Below are 18,711 nucleotides of genomic sequence, written 5' to 3' on the forward strand. Positions count from 1 at the left end.
GATTGATTGATTTGATTTATTGTCAAATGTACCAAAATACAGTGAAAAGCTTTGTTTATGAGTGGTACAGGCTGATCATAGTAATCAAGGGATTTATAGATTAAAAAGACTTAGACAGAGGCATACAGGTTACATTTTTTATCCTATTCATTTTGCGGGATGTGAGTGTCACTGGCTGGCCAGCATCTCTTGCCCATCCTATACGTTGTACAGGGCATGCCCTAGGTGAGATCAGTGTTATTTGAGGCTAGAGAGTTCATTCATCAGTCTGATAACGGCCGAGAGGAAGCTGTTCCTGAACCTGCTTGTGCATGTGTTCAGGCTAATGCATCTTCAGCCTGATGGAAGAGGTTGTAGGAGATCATTACTAGGGTGCAATAGGTCTTCGATGTTGGCAGCCCGTCCACGTCAGTGAGCCATATAAATGGAGTCTATGGATAGAAGGTTGGCTTCCATGATGGTTTGGGCTTTGTACAGCACCCTCAGTAGTCATCCATATTTCACTGTTGTGCAACAATGAGCTCAGAACACAGATCTTAACAGAGGTAGAAGGTGAAGTACTCACTGACAAAAGTAAGCAGATGACCCACTCAATTGATTATCAGTCACCGTGACTGCTAGCTTCTGCAGTTAATGTTTCAATACCCATAAAGTTTGTATAGTAGTGAGATTTAGATTTGTGGTAAGTAGTACAGTTCTGATGTAGATTATTGTTTGCAGAATAGCATATTGAGTACTCTAATTGAGAATCTAACACTACGAACAGTCTGCTTAGCTGAAAATTAATTTCATAGAAACGTGGGAAATCATAGACAGTTCAAACATCTCTGATGACTACATCTGGAGAAAAAGTGTCCAATTACAGCTCCTGTTAGACCAGATGGATCTGTGCAGCAGCAGTTGGATGTACTTAGGAAAACATTACGGACAGGAGTTTTCAAAACGTGGCCACACCCAAGATTCAGGCAGATAGATGGATGACCACTAGAAGGGCCTGCACATAGTGCAGATGTCCCCTGTGGCTGTCCTCCTGTCTAATGAGTATTCTGTTTTGGTTACTGTTGGGGAAGATTGCTTGCCAGGAGTTGGGGTGGCATTAGCCAGATAGGTGGCACCACAGTTGGCTCTGTTGTACAGCAGTGAGGGCCAATGTGCAGTAGAGCAGTAGCCATAGGATATTCTCTATAGTCAAGGACACAGATAAGTGTTCCTGTGGTCACAAAAGAAACTCCATTATGGTGTGTTGCCACTCTTGTGCTCGGGTCAAGAATATCCCATGCCTACTCAGAAATAATCTCAAAAAGGTGGGCAAGCAGCCAGATGTTGTGGTACACATGGGTATTAATGACATAGGCAGGAAGAGTGACAAGGTCTTGCAAAGGGAATTCAGGGAGTTGGTTGTATATTGAAAAAGAGGACTTCTAAAGTTGTAATCTCTGTGCCATATGTCAGTGAGACTAGGAATAGGAAGATAGTACAGTTAGATAGGTGGCTAAAAAGCTGGTGTAGGAGTAAGGGCAGATGGAACATATATAGCAAGGAGGGGTTGTACCCAAGCTGGAGGGGCGCCAATAATGCTGGCAAGGATATTTGCTAGTGTCTCTTGGAATGGCTTAAACTAGTGTGGCAGGGGTTTGGAAACCAGAGTAGTAGGTCAGCAAGTGAAATGACTGAGAAGGACGAAGGCCAGTAAGGCTAAGAGGAGGAACAGATAGGGAGAAATTAGCGAACCCAGCGGGAGTGGCAGTTTGAAATGTCTTTGTTTTAATGTGAGGAGTATGACAGGTAAGGCAGATGAACTTAGAGTTTGATTAGTTCACATAACTATGATGTTGTAGCTATTACAGAGACGTAGTTGAGACTGGCAGCTTAATGTTCCACTATTTAGATGTTTCAAGTATTGGTGAAGGAGAAGAACAAGGTGGATGGTGAGTTTATAGAAGGGTTTGTTGATAATCTAGGACATGTCAATATTAAAATTGAGGTGTTGGGTGTTTTGAAAAGTAATAAAGTAGATCAGCCCCCAGGATCTAATTGGATCTATTCAGTATACTGAAGGAGGTGAGTGAGGAAATGGCTGGGGCTTTATGCAAAATCTTTGTATCCTCTTTAGCCCCAAAAGATCCCAGAGGACTAGAGAATAGCCAATGTTGTTCCTTTGTCTAAGAAGGGCAACAGTAATAATCCAGGAAATTACAGGCTGGTGAGCCTTACATCAGTTGTAGGGAAATTATTGGAGAAGATTCTTAGGGATAGGGTTGACACATATGGAAAAATGTGGACTTACTAGCAATAGGCTGCATGTCTTTGTGCAGCAGGTCGTTTGGTCTCACAAACTTGATCGAGTTTTTTGAAGTGACAAAGATGATTGAGGGCAGGACAGTGGATGCTGTCTACACAACTTTAATAGGATCCCTCATGGCAGGTTGATATAGAGGGAATAGACGCATGGGATCTGTGGTGAGCTGTTAAGATGGATACAGACCTGGCTTGGTCACAGAAGACAGAGAGTACGGTGGAAGGCTGTTTTTCTGACTAGACATCTGTGGTCACTGATGTTCTGCAGGCATCAGTGCTGGGACCCTGGTTGTTTGTAAAATATATAAATCATTCAGAGGAGAATGCAGCTGGTCTGATTGGTAAGCTTACGACGATACAAAGACTGAACAGGTGTGGTTAGTGAGAAGGATTGGCAGATGATACCAATAGGCTGGAGACTTGGGTGGAGAAATAACAGATGGAATTTGATCCAGAAAAACATGAGGTGATACATTTCAGAAATATACAGTAAATGGCAGAATCCTTAGAAATAGTAACATACAGATGGATTGAGGTGCGCAGTCCACAGTTCCCTGAAAGTGGCAACAGGTAGATAAAGTGGTCAAAAAGGCATATGCCAAGCTTGCCTTCATTGGGTGTGGCACAGAGTAAATAAAAATTGGCGAATCATATTGCAGCTGTACAGCACTTTAGTTAGGCCACATTTGGAATATTGCAAACAGTTCTGGTCGCCGTTCTACCAGAGGGATGTAGAGACTTTGAGAGAGTGCCAAAACATTTTACTAGGATGTTGCCTGGTTTGAAGGATATTAACTATGAGGACAGATTGGACAAACTTGGTTTGTTTTCTTTTGAATGTTGGAGGCTGAACGGAAGTTTACAAAATTACGAGAGGCCTGGATAGAATTGATAGTTGGAGTTGTTTTTCCCAGGGTAAAACTGTCAATTACCAATTACATACATTTAAGGTAAAAGGGGGAAAGTTGAAAGAAGATATGAAGTGCAAGTTATTTACACAGAGGTTGGTAGGTGCCAATATACTGCCAGATGAGGTTGTAGAAGCAGATACAATAGCAGTGTTTGATAGATATATGAATAGGCATGGAATAAAGTATACAGACTGTGTAGATGAAAAAGTTTTTTAGTTTACCAAGGTATCATGTGTTGGTGCATCCTTGGTGGGTTGAAGGCCCTGTTCCTGTAATATATTGTTCTCTGTTCATTGTCTGAGACAGAGGTGTCCCAACCAGTATTTGATACTTTCCCACATCCTCCTGGCATATTTGAATTAGATATAGAACCATTTCAATTGATAGTCCCACTCTGTTTTTCCCAGTGTTCTCATTGAAAACTTAGAACCATGACTAAGCCTGGTGTTAAAGTACCCCCAATGGATTCTTGTTTACTGTTTTCGGATCCCAGTAATGACTTCATCAAGATCAAATTAGAACTCTTCCTTAACATCATCATAAGCCTGAAATGTGGTATACTGGTGATGACTGAGCTGTGGCTTAAATGTCATAAAATCTTCACTGAAGTGAGAATCTACAGTACATTGAGCACACTCACAGCCATTTCTTTTCAAGGACCCCCCCTTGACAAGGAGATCCACCACCGGACCAACTGCACCAGTTAAGCCTCTACAAACTGCAGTGACAAATGTTTTACAATAGAGACTCTAAGTCAGTGAAGGTTCTAGGCTACAAAGCAGTTGTACTATACTGAAGTATGACCTGGACTGTTTGAGTAGACTGCAGATACTTCATCAGCAGTGCGTCCTCCACATCTTCCAGTTTCAATGAGAGGACTGATGCTAGTGAACATAATAGTTTCACACTGCAGAATTTGTGTATTGCTTTAAAAAATTCATGCTGGCAAATATTTTCATTTTGTCAAATGTTAGTGTCTTTCTAGCAGTTGGTCAACAAGCATTCAAATAAAATTCTGACAAAATCAGAGATAATGGGAACTGCAGATGCTGGAGATTCCAAGATAATAAAATGTGAGGCTGGATGAACACAGCAGGCCAAGCAGCATCTCAGGAGCACAAAAGCTGACGTTTCGGGCCTAGACCCTTCATCAGAGAGGGGGATGGGGGGAGGGAACTGGAATAAATAGGGAGAGAGGGGGAGGCGGACCGAAGATGGAGAGCAAAGAAGATAGGTGGAGAGGGTGTAGGTGGGGAGGTAGGGAGGGGATAGGTCAGTCCAGGGAAGACGGACAGGTCAAGGAGGTGGGATGAGGTTAGTAGGTAGCTGGGGGTGCGGCTGGGGGTGGGAGGAAGGGATGGGTGAGAGGAAGAACCGGTTAGGGAGGCAGAGACAGGTTGGACTGGTTTTGGGATGCAGTGGGTGGGGGGGAAGAGCTGGGCTGGTTGTGTGGTGCAGTGGGGGGAGGGGATGAACTGGGCTGGTTTAGGGATGCAGTGGGGGAAGGGGAGATTTTGAAAGGGAGAGTTTCAAAATCTCCCCTTCCCCCACTGCATCCCTAAACCAGCCCAGTTCATCCCCTCCCCCCACTGCACCACACAACCAGCCCAGCTCTTCCCCCCCACCCACTGCATCCCAAAACCAGTCCAACCTGTCTCTGCCTCCCTAACCGGTTCTTCCTCTCACCCATCCCTTCCTCCCACCCCCAGCCGCACCCCCAGCTACCTACTAACCTCATCCCACCTCCTTGACCTGTCCGTCTTCCCTGGACTGACCTATCCCCTCCCTACCTCCCCACCTACACCCTCTCCACCTATCTTCTTTGCTCTCCATCTTCGGTCCGCCTCCCCCTCTCTCCCTATTTATTCCAGTTCCCTCCCCCCATCCCCCTCTCTGATGAAGGGTCTAGGCCCGAAACGTCAGCTTTTGTGCTCCTGAGATGCTGCTTGGCCTGCTGTGTTCATCCAGCCTCACATTTTATTATTCTGACAAAATCACTTTGTTGGAATGGATATTGTGCCTGATGGCTCCTAATAATCTTCCCTGTAAGGTGCTGTTTTCTCAGCTCTCATAGGACAGGCAGCAGAAACATGCTGAAGATCTCCTTGAAGTGTAGCTGTATTGGTATTAATGATCAGGAAGAGCCTGTTACCAGTCATTCAAAATGGCAGCAATTTGTCTGTCAAGCTGCATTACATTTTGAGTCAGTATGTTTTAATGTTTAACAGCAACAGCGAAGGAAAGAAAAATTTTAAATTCTACACTCTGGATCTCAGTAGTTTTTTGGATGCTTTTTCCATGAGTCATAAATCTCAATTTTCAGTGATATGGAGACCCATGGCAGAAACATGTAACCCTGAATAAATATACTTGAATTAGGAGAAAGCCAATGGTGGCATGATGATGAAGAACTGTGATCAGTTTGAACTTTAAAAGGCATCTGGTTTCTCCACCACCGGACAAGCACCCAGCAAGTGAGGAATTCCAGCCACACTGTTCAACCCCAGGAGGACCTATCTTCATAACCATCTTGTTCTCTGACAGACAGCGGGATCCATTCCATTGGGCTAAATTTGATGCACTGGGCAAAAAGAAGTGTGACACGGAAGATTGCGGGTGTGTCATTAGGAAGGCGTCCTTCTTTGTGCACTACCAAGATATATGCATCACAATAATTACCATGTGGCCAGACCTGTGTAACTTGAACTTTTCCTTTATGCATCCAAAATTAAATTATCTGCATGTTTTAGCTGCATTGTCAGACTTACCAAACTTGAGACCATCGCTTCTTTATCCACAATTTTTCTATGCTTGTTTATTTTTCTCTATTGTTATTTCACCTTTTTGTTTCAACCTTATTTTGTCCCTGCTCTCCAATCCCATACTCTTATCCTTGGTAGCCACCAAACCAACCCCAATTATCTTTGAGGAAATATCTTGCCAATATCATCGTCCCTGTCCAACTTGCCTTCTTCGGTGCTGGCCAGGTGGACTCTACTAACAGATCAGATCAGTTTTCTCATTGAATCATAGAATCCGTACAGTATGGAAACAGGCCATTTGGCCCAACAAGTCCACACTACCCCTCTGAAGAGCATCCCATCTGGACCCATTCCCCTACCACTACATTTCCTTTGCTTAATCCACCTAACCTAAACATCTCTGGGCACTACGGGCAATTTTTGGACTGTGGGAGGAAACCAGAGCACCCAGAAACACTCTCAGACGTGGGGAGAATGTTCAAACTCCACACAGACTGTCGTCCGAGGGTGGAATCGAACCCTGGTCCCTGGCGCTTCTACCACAATGAGTGTTTACTTGTGAATAGGTTGTTTGTCATCATGAACATTTGTGGATGATTTGCTAAAATTAACTGGCTGGCTATGATATTACCTTTCTCCTCCAATGAAGCCTTCCACTACTTAGACCATTAAACTGGTGGTAGGGCTCATATTGTCAAATGACATTTTGGTCTGAGCCAGCACTCCATAGGTATTCATCCCTTCAGTTCCCCCTCTTGTTCTATCCTGTCACCTCCATTAAAACCCAGGTTCTCTACTATCCATCTAACTATACATATGATCTCATTGAAAAAATTGCACTATATTCCTCCCTCTGTCTCTGCACTGAAGAACCTCACAGTAATAATAAAACAATAAACTGTGGATACTGAAGATCTGAAACAAAAACAGGAATTGCTGGAATCATGCTTAATTGTCAGTTCTGAAGAGGGTTATCTGGATTTGAAACATTAACTCCTTTCTATCCGCAGACGTTGGCAGAGCTGCTGAGTTTCTGCAATTTCTGTTTTAGCTTATCATCCATAGTAATTTCGACCTCAATCTCAATTTATTATGCTATCTCTCTTCCTGTTGAGTTCCATGCTGTTCCCATTCTCACTGAATCTCGCACTTCATATAACCCTCACTGTTTAAATTCATGACCATCCCCTTGACCTGTTATTTCACGTGGTCTTGATTTACATCAATAAGGCTGTCACTAATCATTCATTGATTTCTTGCCTCACAGTGCACCCCTAGCCCCACTTAACTTCTTTCCGTGCACCTTAGTGGAAAAGAAAATTCAGTCACTTCTAGCTGCACTTTAAAAATCCCAACCGTGTATACCATTGGTGCCAATGTCCTATCAGGTTCACCATTCCTCCAGATCTCAGACTGCATTTTGTTCCCCTCGTGTCTCCACTCACTTCCTCTCAAGCTCATCTTGACCATGGAATCTGCCACCTAGCTCCTCGGCCGTATTGCCATTAGGACATTGACCACAAAACTTGGCTTCCTGGTTCTTGTATTAGCCAATGAAAAAGTTCTTTCTTTTTAGCTTCCTGACCCATAGGCCGCAATCAGTGAAAATAAACAACTGCACCTCCTCCACAATAACCCTCAACACTGGAGCCCATCCAGGATGCATTCTAAGCCCCCTACTGTACTCCTTGTACACACATGACTGTGTAGCCAAATTCCAAATGAAGGCCATCTACAAGTTTCGTGACAACACCACCATGGTAGGACGAATATCAAACAATGATGAGTCAGAATACAGAAAGGACATAGAGAGCTTGGCGTCATGGTGCAATGATAACAACCTCTCTCTCAATGTTGGCGAAACAAAAGAACTGACTGTTGGCTTCAGAAAGAATGGAGGAGACCACACCACATCCGGAGCAGACAATGCGTGGGTTAAAAGCGTCAAGTTCCTGGGAGTGATGATAACTGACAACCTGTCCTGGACTTCACACATAGATGTGACAATCAAAATGGTACATCAACACGTCGTCTTCCTCAAGTGGCTTAGGAAATTCAGCATGTACATAACGACCCTTACCACCTTTTACAGATCCACCTTGGAAAGCTTACTATTTGGATGCATAATGGCCTATTATGGCAATTGCTATGCCCAGGACTGTAAGAAACTACGAAGGCTGTGTACATAGCCTAGACTGGCACTGAAGCCAACCTTCCATCCATAGACTCTATTTGCATAGCTCACAACCGTAGAAAGGCTGCCAACATCATCAAAGATCCCTCCCACCCTGGTGATGCTCTCTTACAACCTCTTCCATCAGGGAAAAAATACAGAAGTTTGAACACTCACCAACAGGTTTTAAAACAGCTTCTTCCCTACCATTATTAGACTGAAGGATTGAGTCTCTAACTTCAAATAATGTTGATCTTGTTTCGTACACCTCCTGTGCAGTATAGCCTGTGTGCCTCACTCTGTGTAAGCACCCTGTGATCTGTATGTTCTCACTTAAGGTGATCTGCCTGTACTGCTCGCAAACAAAGCTTTTTACTGCATGTAGGTACACATGGCTACAATAAATCAAGTCAAATCAAATACTTTAGTTTTCTTGTTTCAACATATTTGTGTACAATCAATAAATGTGATTCCCTCCATCTCTCCCGGAAATATAGAAGTGCAAGCTAACTCGTCATTTCTTCAAATTAAAAACATGGGACTTCTCCCAACCCCATCTAGTTGCACTGCTAAAGCAACTTAAGACTTTTCTCTAGCTGATGGCCTGGAGATTGTCAAAATTAAACTGCCCATTTGCTGTTCTGAACTGGACCTGCTTCTGATCCCTTTCCATCTTCCCATGCTGGATCATAAACCTTGAAGTAAACACTTCAGCAAATATTCCACCATGTAATTTGTTTGGTTATTTAGTTTAAGTTACTGATTTCTTGGAAGTGCTAAGACCCAATGCTTAAAAAATGTTTCTAACAAATACGAAAACCAAAAACTCATATATCTCTGGATGTGAGTTTGCTCGCTGAGCTGGAAGGTTAGTTTTCAGATGTTTCGTCACCATTCTAGGTAACATCATCAGTGAGCCTCTGACGAAGCCGACTTCGACGGAGGCTCACTGATGATGTTACCTAGAATGGTGACGAAACGTCTGAAAACTAACCTTCCAGCTCAGCAAGCAAACTCACATCCAGAACCTCAACCTGAGCTACAAATCTTCTCAAAACTCGCTAGCACCTATGGGTGCAATACGCTAAAACTGGCCCGAAGATGGGAAACCAATGCCATCCGACAGAGTGCCACCCGCGAACAGCTGTACTTCCTGCATGATTGCCTAAGGAAACAGGTACTACCCAAGGCTTCATCGGAGGCTCACTGATGATGTTACCTAGAATGGTGATGAAACGAATGAAAACTAACCTTCCAGCTCACCGAGCAAACTCACATCCAGAACCTCAACCTGAGCTACAAATCTTCTCAAAACTCGCTATCATATATCTCTACTTTGAAACCCAGAGTTCCCAAATAATAGTAATAATCTATTACAAACTTTCATCGTACTTTCCTTTTTTTAGTGAGATATCTTCAAAAAATATTTTCAGTTTCTATCAAAATTTTCTCATCAATATCTATATTTTATGTTGGTAGTATTAGCACATTAACATTAAACACAGGAGGATTCTCATAAATGGGCACGTTCTACAAAAAAATCCATTTTGCTCTTGACATTTGCCTTCACATATATTTACTCTTGGCAAGGTGTTGATTAAAGAATTAATGTGTCTCTGCCTGTCCAAATAATTTTCTATTGTATGGTTGTGGCATTATATTCCAATACTAGAATCATAAATTCTTGTTATAGAATAGCTCCAGGAAAATGAGTAGATTATATGAATAAGTCTCTGCCGAGTTGTTGGATGTGTGAACTTCAGAATGTTGTAGAGCTTACACTGGGATCAACGTCTCTTCCTGCACCATTTAATATTTCTTAGGCAGAAATCTGATTTTCGACACAAATGGCTAACATCTCATTCAAGTCCCATCTTGTTCCTCCTGTTAAAACAGGTTGACTTTTGAATTGATTCATTATCCTGAGATTCTGGTAAGATGGTCTTGGACTAAGCTTTCTAAGCTCAAGGCTCATCTTCTCCATCTGCTTTGCTTTTTGTTTCTTTTCTTCTTTCTTTACTCTATTTTTTATTATCCTTCATTTTATTTACCTCTCGTTGAAGGGCTCAGTTGAAATGACGACATTGGCAGCAATGCGTGAGCCAAGTGCAGATGCATGGTCCCAGCGCAGATTCATGACAATGGTATCAGAGATGGGTTTGGGTTCCTGGACTTCTGTGTCCAGTGCAGATTCTTTGGGGTGGTGGCTAAGGAGGGTTTGGGCCCAAACAAGATCCATCATCATTGGCAGCGCTTGGAGCAGTGGGGTGGGTACGAAGTAGATTCGTGGCGGCAGAGTTGCATTTAGGCCGGTGCAGTATCCGCCAACATTGGCAAGGACCAGTGAGGACATGTAGTGGTGAGGGCTCATGGCCAAGGCAAGATGGCACCAAATAGTGATGACTTTCATTTCACCAGTGGTGGTGCAGCGAAGGGAACTCATGCCTGGCCACCAGGCTCATGGTGGAGGACTTAACATGAAGAATTGTAAAGTTGAACACTTATTTTTCTGCCTGGATATTCTGTCATAAAATCATAAAATTCCTACAGATTGGAAGCAGGCCATTTGACCCATCGAGTTCGTACCGACCCTCCCAAAGAGAATCCCACCCAAACCCAAGCCCCTATCGCTGCATTTCCCATGGCTAATTTACCCAGCCTGCACATCTTTGGACTGTGGGAGGAAACCAGAGCACCCAAAGGAAAGCAATGCGGATACAGGGAGAAAGTGGAAACTCTACACATACAGTGACCCGAGAATGGAATCAAACTCGAGTCGCTGGCAATGTAAAGCAGCAGTGCTAACCACTGAGCCAGTGTGTTTTTAAGTTGGCGCCAGAGATTGGCAATAATATATAAAACTTTTCACTGTATTTCAGACTGTATTATGTGATTCACAACATTGATGTTCTTTGTGATTTGATAAGACGAGTGAACTTTGCTATTAATGCATCCCCAGAAACAAAGAACAGTACTAACACCCAATCTTCAGCAACAAAATTCTGAACTTTTATCTGCCCCAGTTTTTATTGCTTTCTGAACACCTTTCAAACACTTTTTGCAAACTTGCATGATTTTGTTAGTTTTTCTCACAAACTTGGCGTATACATCAGAAGTGTTGTTTATAAATGTTTACTTGACTAACTTAAGGGATACTTTCGCCTCATGTGCATGTAGCAGTCTAAAAAGACAAAATCCTGTGGACTCATTAGGAATATCCCTAAAGGCAAACAGTAAAAAGGGAATTCACTTAATTGCAGGATATTCTTGATGTGAAATGATTAGACATGCTCTAATCATGGTATTTAAAGTTTGATGTCATCTTTCTACAGATCCGTGAGATTGTGGATGATGAACTGAAGATATGTGTTTTTCTTCCAAATTCATTATTTCTTTGAATATTTGCAACAAATTTAAACCCTGATCGGATTGTATTTCTTTGTGTAGTCCATATCCTTTAGAAAAAAAAGTTGTACCAACCTTTCAATATCATTTTTGCCATAGTTTTTCTCAAAGGCCCTGCTTCGGGAAATCTTGTTGAAGCATCTATGATTTTTTAAAAAGCATTGATTCCCTCTCTTGGTTTTAGGTAGGTCTCCTGTTAAGACCCTGCTAAATGGTTCTTTGAACATTGGTATTGGAATTAAAGGCACCAATTTAATTGTGATTGAGGGTTCGCCTTTACCTGACACATATGGCATATCTGACATCTGAATGGAATCTTGCAATTAGGTTAAAATAGAGAAAAATGGATAAATCCTTCACTGAAAAAGTATTATGCAATGGTACTGCACGGTTCTAAATACTTTGTGTGACCTCACAATAACTTTCAGCGTACAATGGTGTTGCTCAACAATTGATCATTTGAATTACGTTGGGGATTCTCAACAGTCAGCCTGTGCTATACTTCAGCAATAGGCTAGGCTCAGAGCAAATTTGTCTATATTACATGAAGTGTAAAGCTCCAACTGATGTAATGTTTTCTGAATAAATTCTAGAACAGAGAAATAATGTATCTTTGTTTCGTGGGAATGTAAAAATTATGACTGGACATTGCCCGTGAACTTCGTTTGCAAGTATTCGAGCAACACTGGAAGGTTGCATGTAAACTGTAAATCATAATCCACAGGCTATTTTTGCAGATTGATTATTCAAACAAGTTAAGAGGATTTCTTTATAGTTATATTTCAATGGTGAGGGTATAGTGCATCTTATTTCTACACCGTAGTTTATTTCTAGTTGCTTACAAATAAAATCTTTTGGTTTAGGGCAACATTGGCAAGCCGGTCACTGATCTTCCTTGCTAGTTGCCTTTGAGAATGTGGTGATCAGCTAGTTGAATTTTTGCAGTCAATGAGCTGAAACTCCATACAGTTGCACAAACAAAATAAAATCAAAATTCTGACCCAGTTGGAAGAAGGGAAAGCAGAATGAAGAGGAAGCAGCATTCTGTGTCTGTCAGAATTGCATATGACTTGGACTGTACCTATGAGACCATTATATTTCCATTACACCTGATCCATTGTCTATCCAGATAATAGAAGTTTTGTAAATGCCACTGGAGAAGCATTGACAAATTGTGCTGTGCAGCATCGATTACATGCACTGCAGTTCTTTGTTATGAGACACTCAAGAACTTGTTTAGATTCTTGGATGAGGGGCTGTACAAGTAAAAGCTATTCCAAAGCCTTTTTTGCCTGCCTTCCGTTTTGCACCTGTTGTAAGTTCAAACTCTTAGATTTCCAGTACTTTTATTCTACCATACACACTGTTCCCTTAAAACATCACCGTTATGTTGTGGGCCGTTCATGGTTTTCAGTTTAGTAACAATTTGATTTTAGCATTGTTATTTCAAAATCTCCCCGTGCCCTTCCTTATCTCTACAAGCTTTTCCAGCCCTATTATCCCCTAAGACCGCTTCACTCCTTCAATTCACAATCGCAATTTTTTAAAAACCCTACCATTGTTGGTTGTGCCTTTCTTTCCTGTTCTAATTTAATCATCTCCTTAAAATCTTCATTTTTGACCAACCTTTTAACCTGATCAACTGTCTCCTTATAAAATCCTTTGTTAAATTTTGTTTGTCCTGTAAGTGTCTTTGGAGTGCTTTACTATATTTACTATAAAGACCCCAAATAGCTACAGGTTGTTGTTGTTATCATCCCAAGCCAGTGCTGGCCTAAATTCATGCAGACATGGATTACTTGATTATTCAAGGAATTGCAAAAGCATAGGAGCACTGTGTAAGTGTGAATGAATAGCTTATTCTGACTCTAGTGGAGGAAAATTCATCAATAAAGCAATACTTAAGATTGAGTTAGATCTGTAATTTTTATTCACTATTTCAAATAATCCCATTTGTTAGTATTAAATAAATGATATGTCTAAAACAGGTGCCTTACATGTCAGTTGCCAAAATGTTTTGTTACGTGTAAAGATGAAATTAGATGGCTAGTGATGTTTTTTCGAAGTCATCTTTCCTCATAAAACTACACAACATTTCACATCTACATGAGGCTACTGGTGGGCAGTCAGGCAACTAAGGATGAAAGAGACTCCATGAGCATCCCTATTCTCTTTTGTGGAGGACTTACTTGCAGTTTATGAGACTTAAAATCTTATAAGCTAGAAGGGCTTGTGAACAATCTCATGTGGACATCTTCTTTACTCAGAGAGCAGCAAGGGAATGGAACGCTTTGCCTGCAACGGTACTAGATTCGCCAACTTTAGGTACATTTAAGTCGTCATTGGATAAGCATATGGGCGTACATGGAATAGTGTAGGTTAGATGGGCTTGAGATCGGTATGACAGGTCGGCACAACATCGAGGGCCGAAGGGCCTGTACTGTGCTGTAATGTTCTATGTTCTGCAGTTCTCAACCATGTAAATGCTAGGGACTAATTCATTTGATTTGGGCTTGATACATTTTTAAAGTTGATTGAGGTCTTTTTTTTTTACAGCTGCTGTTCAAAACCTGGTAAGAATCGTCATGTTTAAGGGAACTTCCATTTGTTTTCTGAAAGGACTTTTGTTTTGGACATAATATTATCGTTACCTCCTAAGACATGATAGCAAGAGACTCTGAGATACATTTTTAAACACTTGAATCATTTTTGATCTCTCAATGAAATATTGGGGCTCTTAACCATATTCACTTACTGGCATTGTGCATGTAGTCATTAATTTTGGCTTATTCAGAAAATTGCAATTTGAAAATATTGTAAAAGAACCAAGTACCAAAATGATAATTACGTAGGAAAATTACATTTGAAATTGTCTTTTTTATATCACAATAAGCTGAACTTAGGTTGTATTATTTCAGAAAAATCCTAAATGAATTATCTTCTGATGCACCTGGTGTTCCAAAGATTGATGAAGAAAAATCAGAGGAAGAGGGAGCAACAGCTGCTATCACTACAATGGCAGTGCCAACATCTATCTATCAGACCAGTACTGGCCAATACAGTATGTAATATTTTAAGTTATGTTTATTATTTAATTGATGCTGGCATTAGTGACCTTAAATATTCACTTCAACTAAATATTAGCTATTTTACTGTGATGCACTAACATTTTTCAGCATATTTGTTAGTTAAAATGTTGCAGTCTTAATGAGAGTAATCTTCCTTGCTCTACTGGATAGTAAGCCATACAAGATGTAGAGTTCTTCCGTTCATCTCTTGCTTTGTATATAGTGAGTTGAACTCAGTTGCAATATCTTCAATGGTGTGACCAGTTGAGAGCTAAAATTAGATTACTGTTCGATATCTTACCAGAGATGTTGTGTGTATCCATCAGCTGAGACCATGTTAGCATTCTGATGCTTTCCTTGATCATGATCTACTGACTTTTGCTGCCTAGCTTCAGAGTTGTATTGCTAAAGGGAAAAAAAACAGAGTGGAGTCTTACTTTCCTTTGCTGTCAGTTATGTCAAGTTTCCCTGAGGGTTTCCTTCTGCAAGGCCTAGCAAGGTTTCTCACGGTACCTCATCAAGCTCATCTCCAACTACCTTCCCCACCCTGTGCTGCCCTCCTTGTCTGATTCTAGCCCTCATTCTACTACTTGCCATCACTGGACCAACTTGCCACTGTCAAGATATACCGGGATGGAGTGACAGCCCTGGCGTCATTTTTAAATGCCCATTGTGCCGCCAGATGTACATGTTAATCCAGAGCTGCTCTGTATAGTTCCTGACCTTTGCTGCCCCAGGTATGGCAGAAGGGGGTAAATTGGCACCTCTTTTCCAGCCAGGGACTTGGATGTACTTCTAGGCAGAGTGAAGCAGATGCTGGGCATTCTCTTCCCTCAGTGAAGGCCACAACAGCAGACCATGCCAATCTTATCCAAGGTTGCCACAAGGATTAATCTCAGTCATCTGGAGGAATGTACAGCAATATATGAAGGTCAGTAACCATCCTCACTCTGCCAATGTAAGTAGCACCATATTTTGTCTGATGCCTCACATTTCTACTACTTGATACCTCCTACCATGGCTCATGCTGTGCCATTGCAACTGCTTGAAACGTCTCCCCATCTGCAATAAAAGTAACAGTTATCATTCCTGCTTAATATCTGGTTGTGTCTCATTCCAAGAGGAAAACATGCTATAACAGTGCAAAAACAAAGGTGGTGCACTGCCAGACATTCGAGTCCTCACTCCCAAATGAGAATAACCTGACTCACACTGTCCCAAGCATCTGACTGTCCATATCCAAGCCCTTGGATGAATATCGGAGGTTCCCCATGACTTAATGTACCAGGACTCCCCTGAGCAAAACCTCTCTATCTTGACATAACTGAGACATGAGAATCCTGACAAACTTCCTGAGTTTGGGTCTGCACAAAATGATATGGAGATACAGCAGTACTCTGAACTGGATAGCTTTGGCTGAAGGGCAAAGGCAAGGCAGGAATACTTTTGGCTTCCAGATAGGGTCAAAGCGAGTCAGTATTAATAGAGCCAGCGAACAGTTTGGCAATGCAGCATGGTCCAGTTCATGACCTCAGTCCATGTCCTTGAGTGCAAAGTTTTCTTGCTGAAGCTTTTGAATGAGAGTCGTACTTTGGATGTCACTGCCCATGGGCATGGGCTATATGTGGCTTGTGCTCATAGAGCATGAACTTTGATAGTGCCTGGTGTCATACATGGAGGTCCTTAGAAGCATGCGATAAGCTGAACTTGCCAGACTTGTTCTCACTTACTTAGGGAATTCTCAGCATCCAGTATGTCATAGTGGCTTCTGCAATAGACAGTTGTATTTGAGGCATGCTGAACAATCAATGAGGTCATTTACAATAATCCCCTTTAATAGACAAATCACCTTGACTGAAGAATTGAGTCCTTCTAAAGAAGATTTCTGAAGAAGGGTCTAGGCCCGAAACGTCAGCCTTCCTGCTCCTCTGATGCTGCTTGGCCTTCTGGGTTGATCCTGCTCTACACCTGTTATCTCAGATTCTCCAGCATCTGCAGTTCCTACTATCTCTCTTACATAACCAGTCATATTTGGTCTTTCATGATTGCATTATATTTCTTTAAAAATAATTTTTAAAATTAGACATGACCTGGTATCCCAAACAAAAAAAAAACTCCTAATGACAATCATGGTCATAATGGTGACTTTCAACATGTAAATATGCACTTTCCAAACTTTTCCATGCATTTAAGTGTTAAATCTTTATTTTATAAAGATTATAGTTTCACTTCTAAATTCTAAAGCAGTACTAGAGGAACAGTGTCAGACTGTCATTAACTTTGCATTGCTGAAATGAAAAACTGTCATTTAAAATGATCAAGATTTGATTTTAAAATGGGTTCTGTAATTTATCTGGCATTTTCATTTATCTGTTCTTTTTGTAGTTGCAATCGCTCAAGGTGGAACTATCCAGATTGCAAACCCTGGAGCTGATGGGGTACAGGGACTACAGACACTTACAATGACAAATGCTGGAACACCCCAGCCTGGGGCAACCATTGTCCAATATGCTGCACAGTCAAGTGATGGGACACAACAGTTTTTTGTTCCAGGCAGTCAAGTTGTCGTCCAAGGTAAGTAAAGTAGAATTACTTGACACGATGATGTGGCAGCAGTTTTTGAAGAAAAGTATGAAAGTAACAAAGGATTTTGTTAAGAGCTGAAAGTTCAAAGGAAAAAACCATTTTTTTCCAAAACCTGCAAACATTCAATATTGCTGTAATTTAGAAAAATAGAACATGCCAAATAATTTATTTGATTTTATGTCTATGTAATGTCGTCTTAAAGCCAACTTAACAGTAAAACTTCAGTAAAGCATGGTAGTAGAAGACCAAAATTTAAATTCCTTTGAATTTTCTGCCCTGGATAAATTTGAGCAAGTTTATTTGTCTCACTGGAATGACTGGAAACCAATCTGAAGGAGATCAATCATATCCTGAAGCTCTTTTGTGATTACCATGCATGCTTTGTGTGATTAGTTTGAAGAAAATGAAGATAGCTTTTAAAATTATGCAATTTTACAGCCTACAATGCTCAATATGGACTTTTATGCTCAATATTTGCCACTAGATTCAACAGTTGGCTTCAATTATATAAATAATTCCATAATTCTTGAGCCCGGCCAGGTGGTGATTTGGAAGTAGGTGAGCACTTTGGTGATAGCGATCACAATTCTGTTATGTTTACTTTAGTGATGGAAAGGAATAGGTTTATACCACTGGGCAAGAGTTATAGCTGGGGGAAAGGCAATTACAATGAGATTAGGCAAGATTTAGGGAGCATAGGATGGAGAAGGAAACTGCAGGGGATGGGCACATTAGAAATGTGGAGCTTATTCAAGGAAAAGCTCCTGTGTGTCTGAGATAAGTATGTACCTGTCAGGCAGGAAGGAAGCTGAAGAGTGCGGGAGCTGTGGTTTACGAAGGAGGTGGAATCTCTGGTCAAGAGGAAGAAGAAGGCTTATGTTAGGATGAGATGTAAAGGCTCAGTTAGGGCACTTGAGGGCTACGAGGTAGCCAGGAAAGACCTAAAGAGAGAACTCAGAAGAGCCAGGAGGAGACATGAGAAGTCGTTGGCGGATAGGATCAGGGTAAACCCTAAGGCTTTCTATAGGTATACCCTAAGGCTTTCTATAGGTGTATATAAGGAATAAAAGAATGACAAGACTAAGATTAGGGCCAATCAAGGATAGTAGTGGGAAGTTGTGTGTGGAGACACAGGAGATAGGGGAAGCACTAAATGAATATTTTTTGACAGTATTCACTCTGGAAAACAACAATGTTGTCGAGGAGAATACTGAGATACAGGCTTCTAGACTAGGTGGGATTGAGGTTCACAAGGAAGAGGTATTAGAAATCCTTCAGAGGGTGAAGATAGATAAGTCCCCTACTGGATGGGATTTATCCTAGGATCCTCTGGGAAGCTATGGAGGAGATTGCCGAGCCTTTGGCATTGATCTTTAACTCGTCATTGTCTACAGCAATAGTGCCAGACGACTGGAGGATAGCAAATGTGGTTCCCCTGTTCAAGAAGGGGAGTAGAAACAACCCTGGTAATTATAGACTGGTGAGCCTTACCTCAGTTGTTGGTAAAG

The 18,711-nt window shown here is 41.4% G+C and overlaps 1 protein-coding gene across 12 annotated transcripts in view; it reads left to right on the top strand.

The window, feature by feature from the left end:
• LOC125463889 (cAMP-responsive element modulator-like) overlaps window positions 1–18,711 on the top strand; it is a 148,512-nt gene that overhangs the window by 82,306 nt on the left and 47,495 nt on the right. For all 12 annotated transcript variants that reach the window (XM_059639355.1, XM_048555680.2, XM_048555689.2 and 9 more), the window contains 2 exons: window positions 14,468–14,610; window positions 17,003–17,191. In XM_059639355.1, coding sequence (XP_059495338.1) covers window positions 14,468–14,610; window positions 17,003–17,191 — 332 coding nt within the window. The remainder of the gene's footprint in view (window positions 1–14,467; window positions 14,611–17,002; window positions 17,192–18,711) is intronic.

Source organism: Stegostoma tigrinum, chromosome 2, assembly GCF_030684315.1.
Source record: "Stegostoma tigrinum isolate sSteTig4 chromosome 2, sSteTig4.hap1, whole genome shotgun sequence".
NCBI lineage: Eukaryota > Metazoa > Chordata > Chondrichthyes > Orectolobiformes > Stegostomatidae > Stegostoma > Stegostoma tigrinum.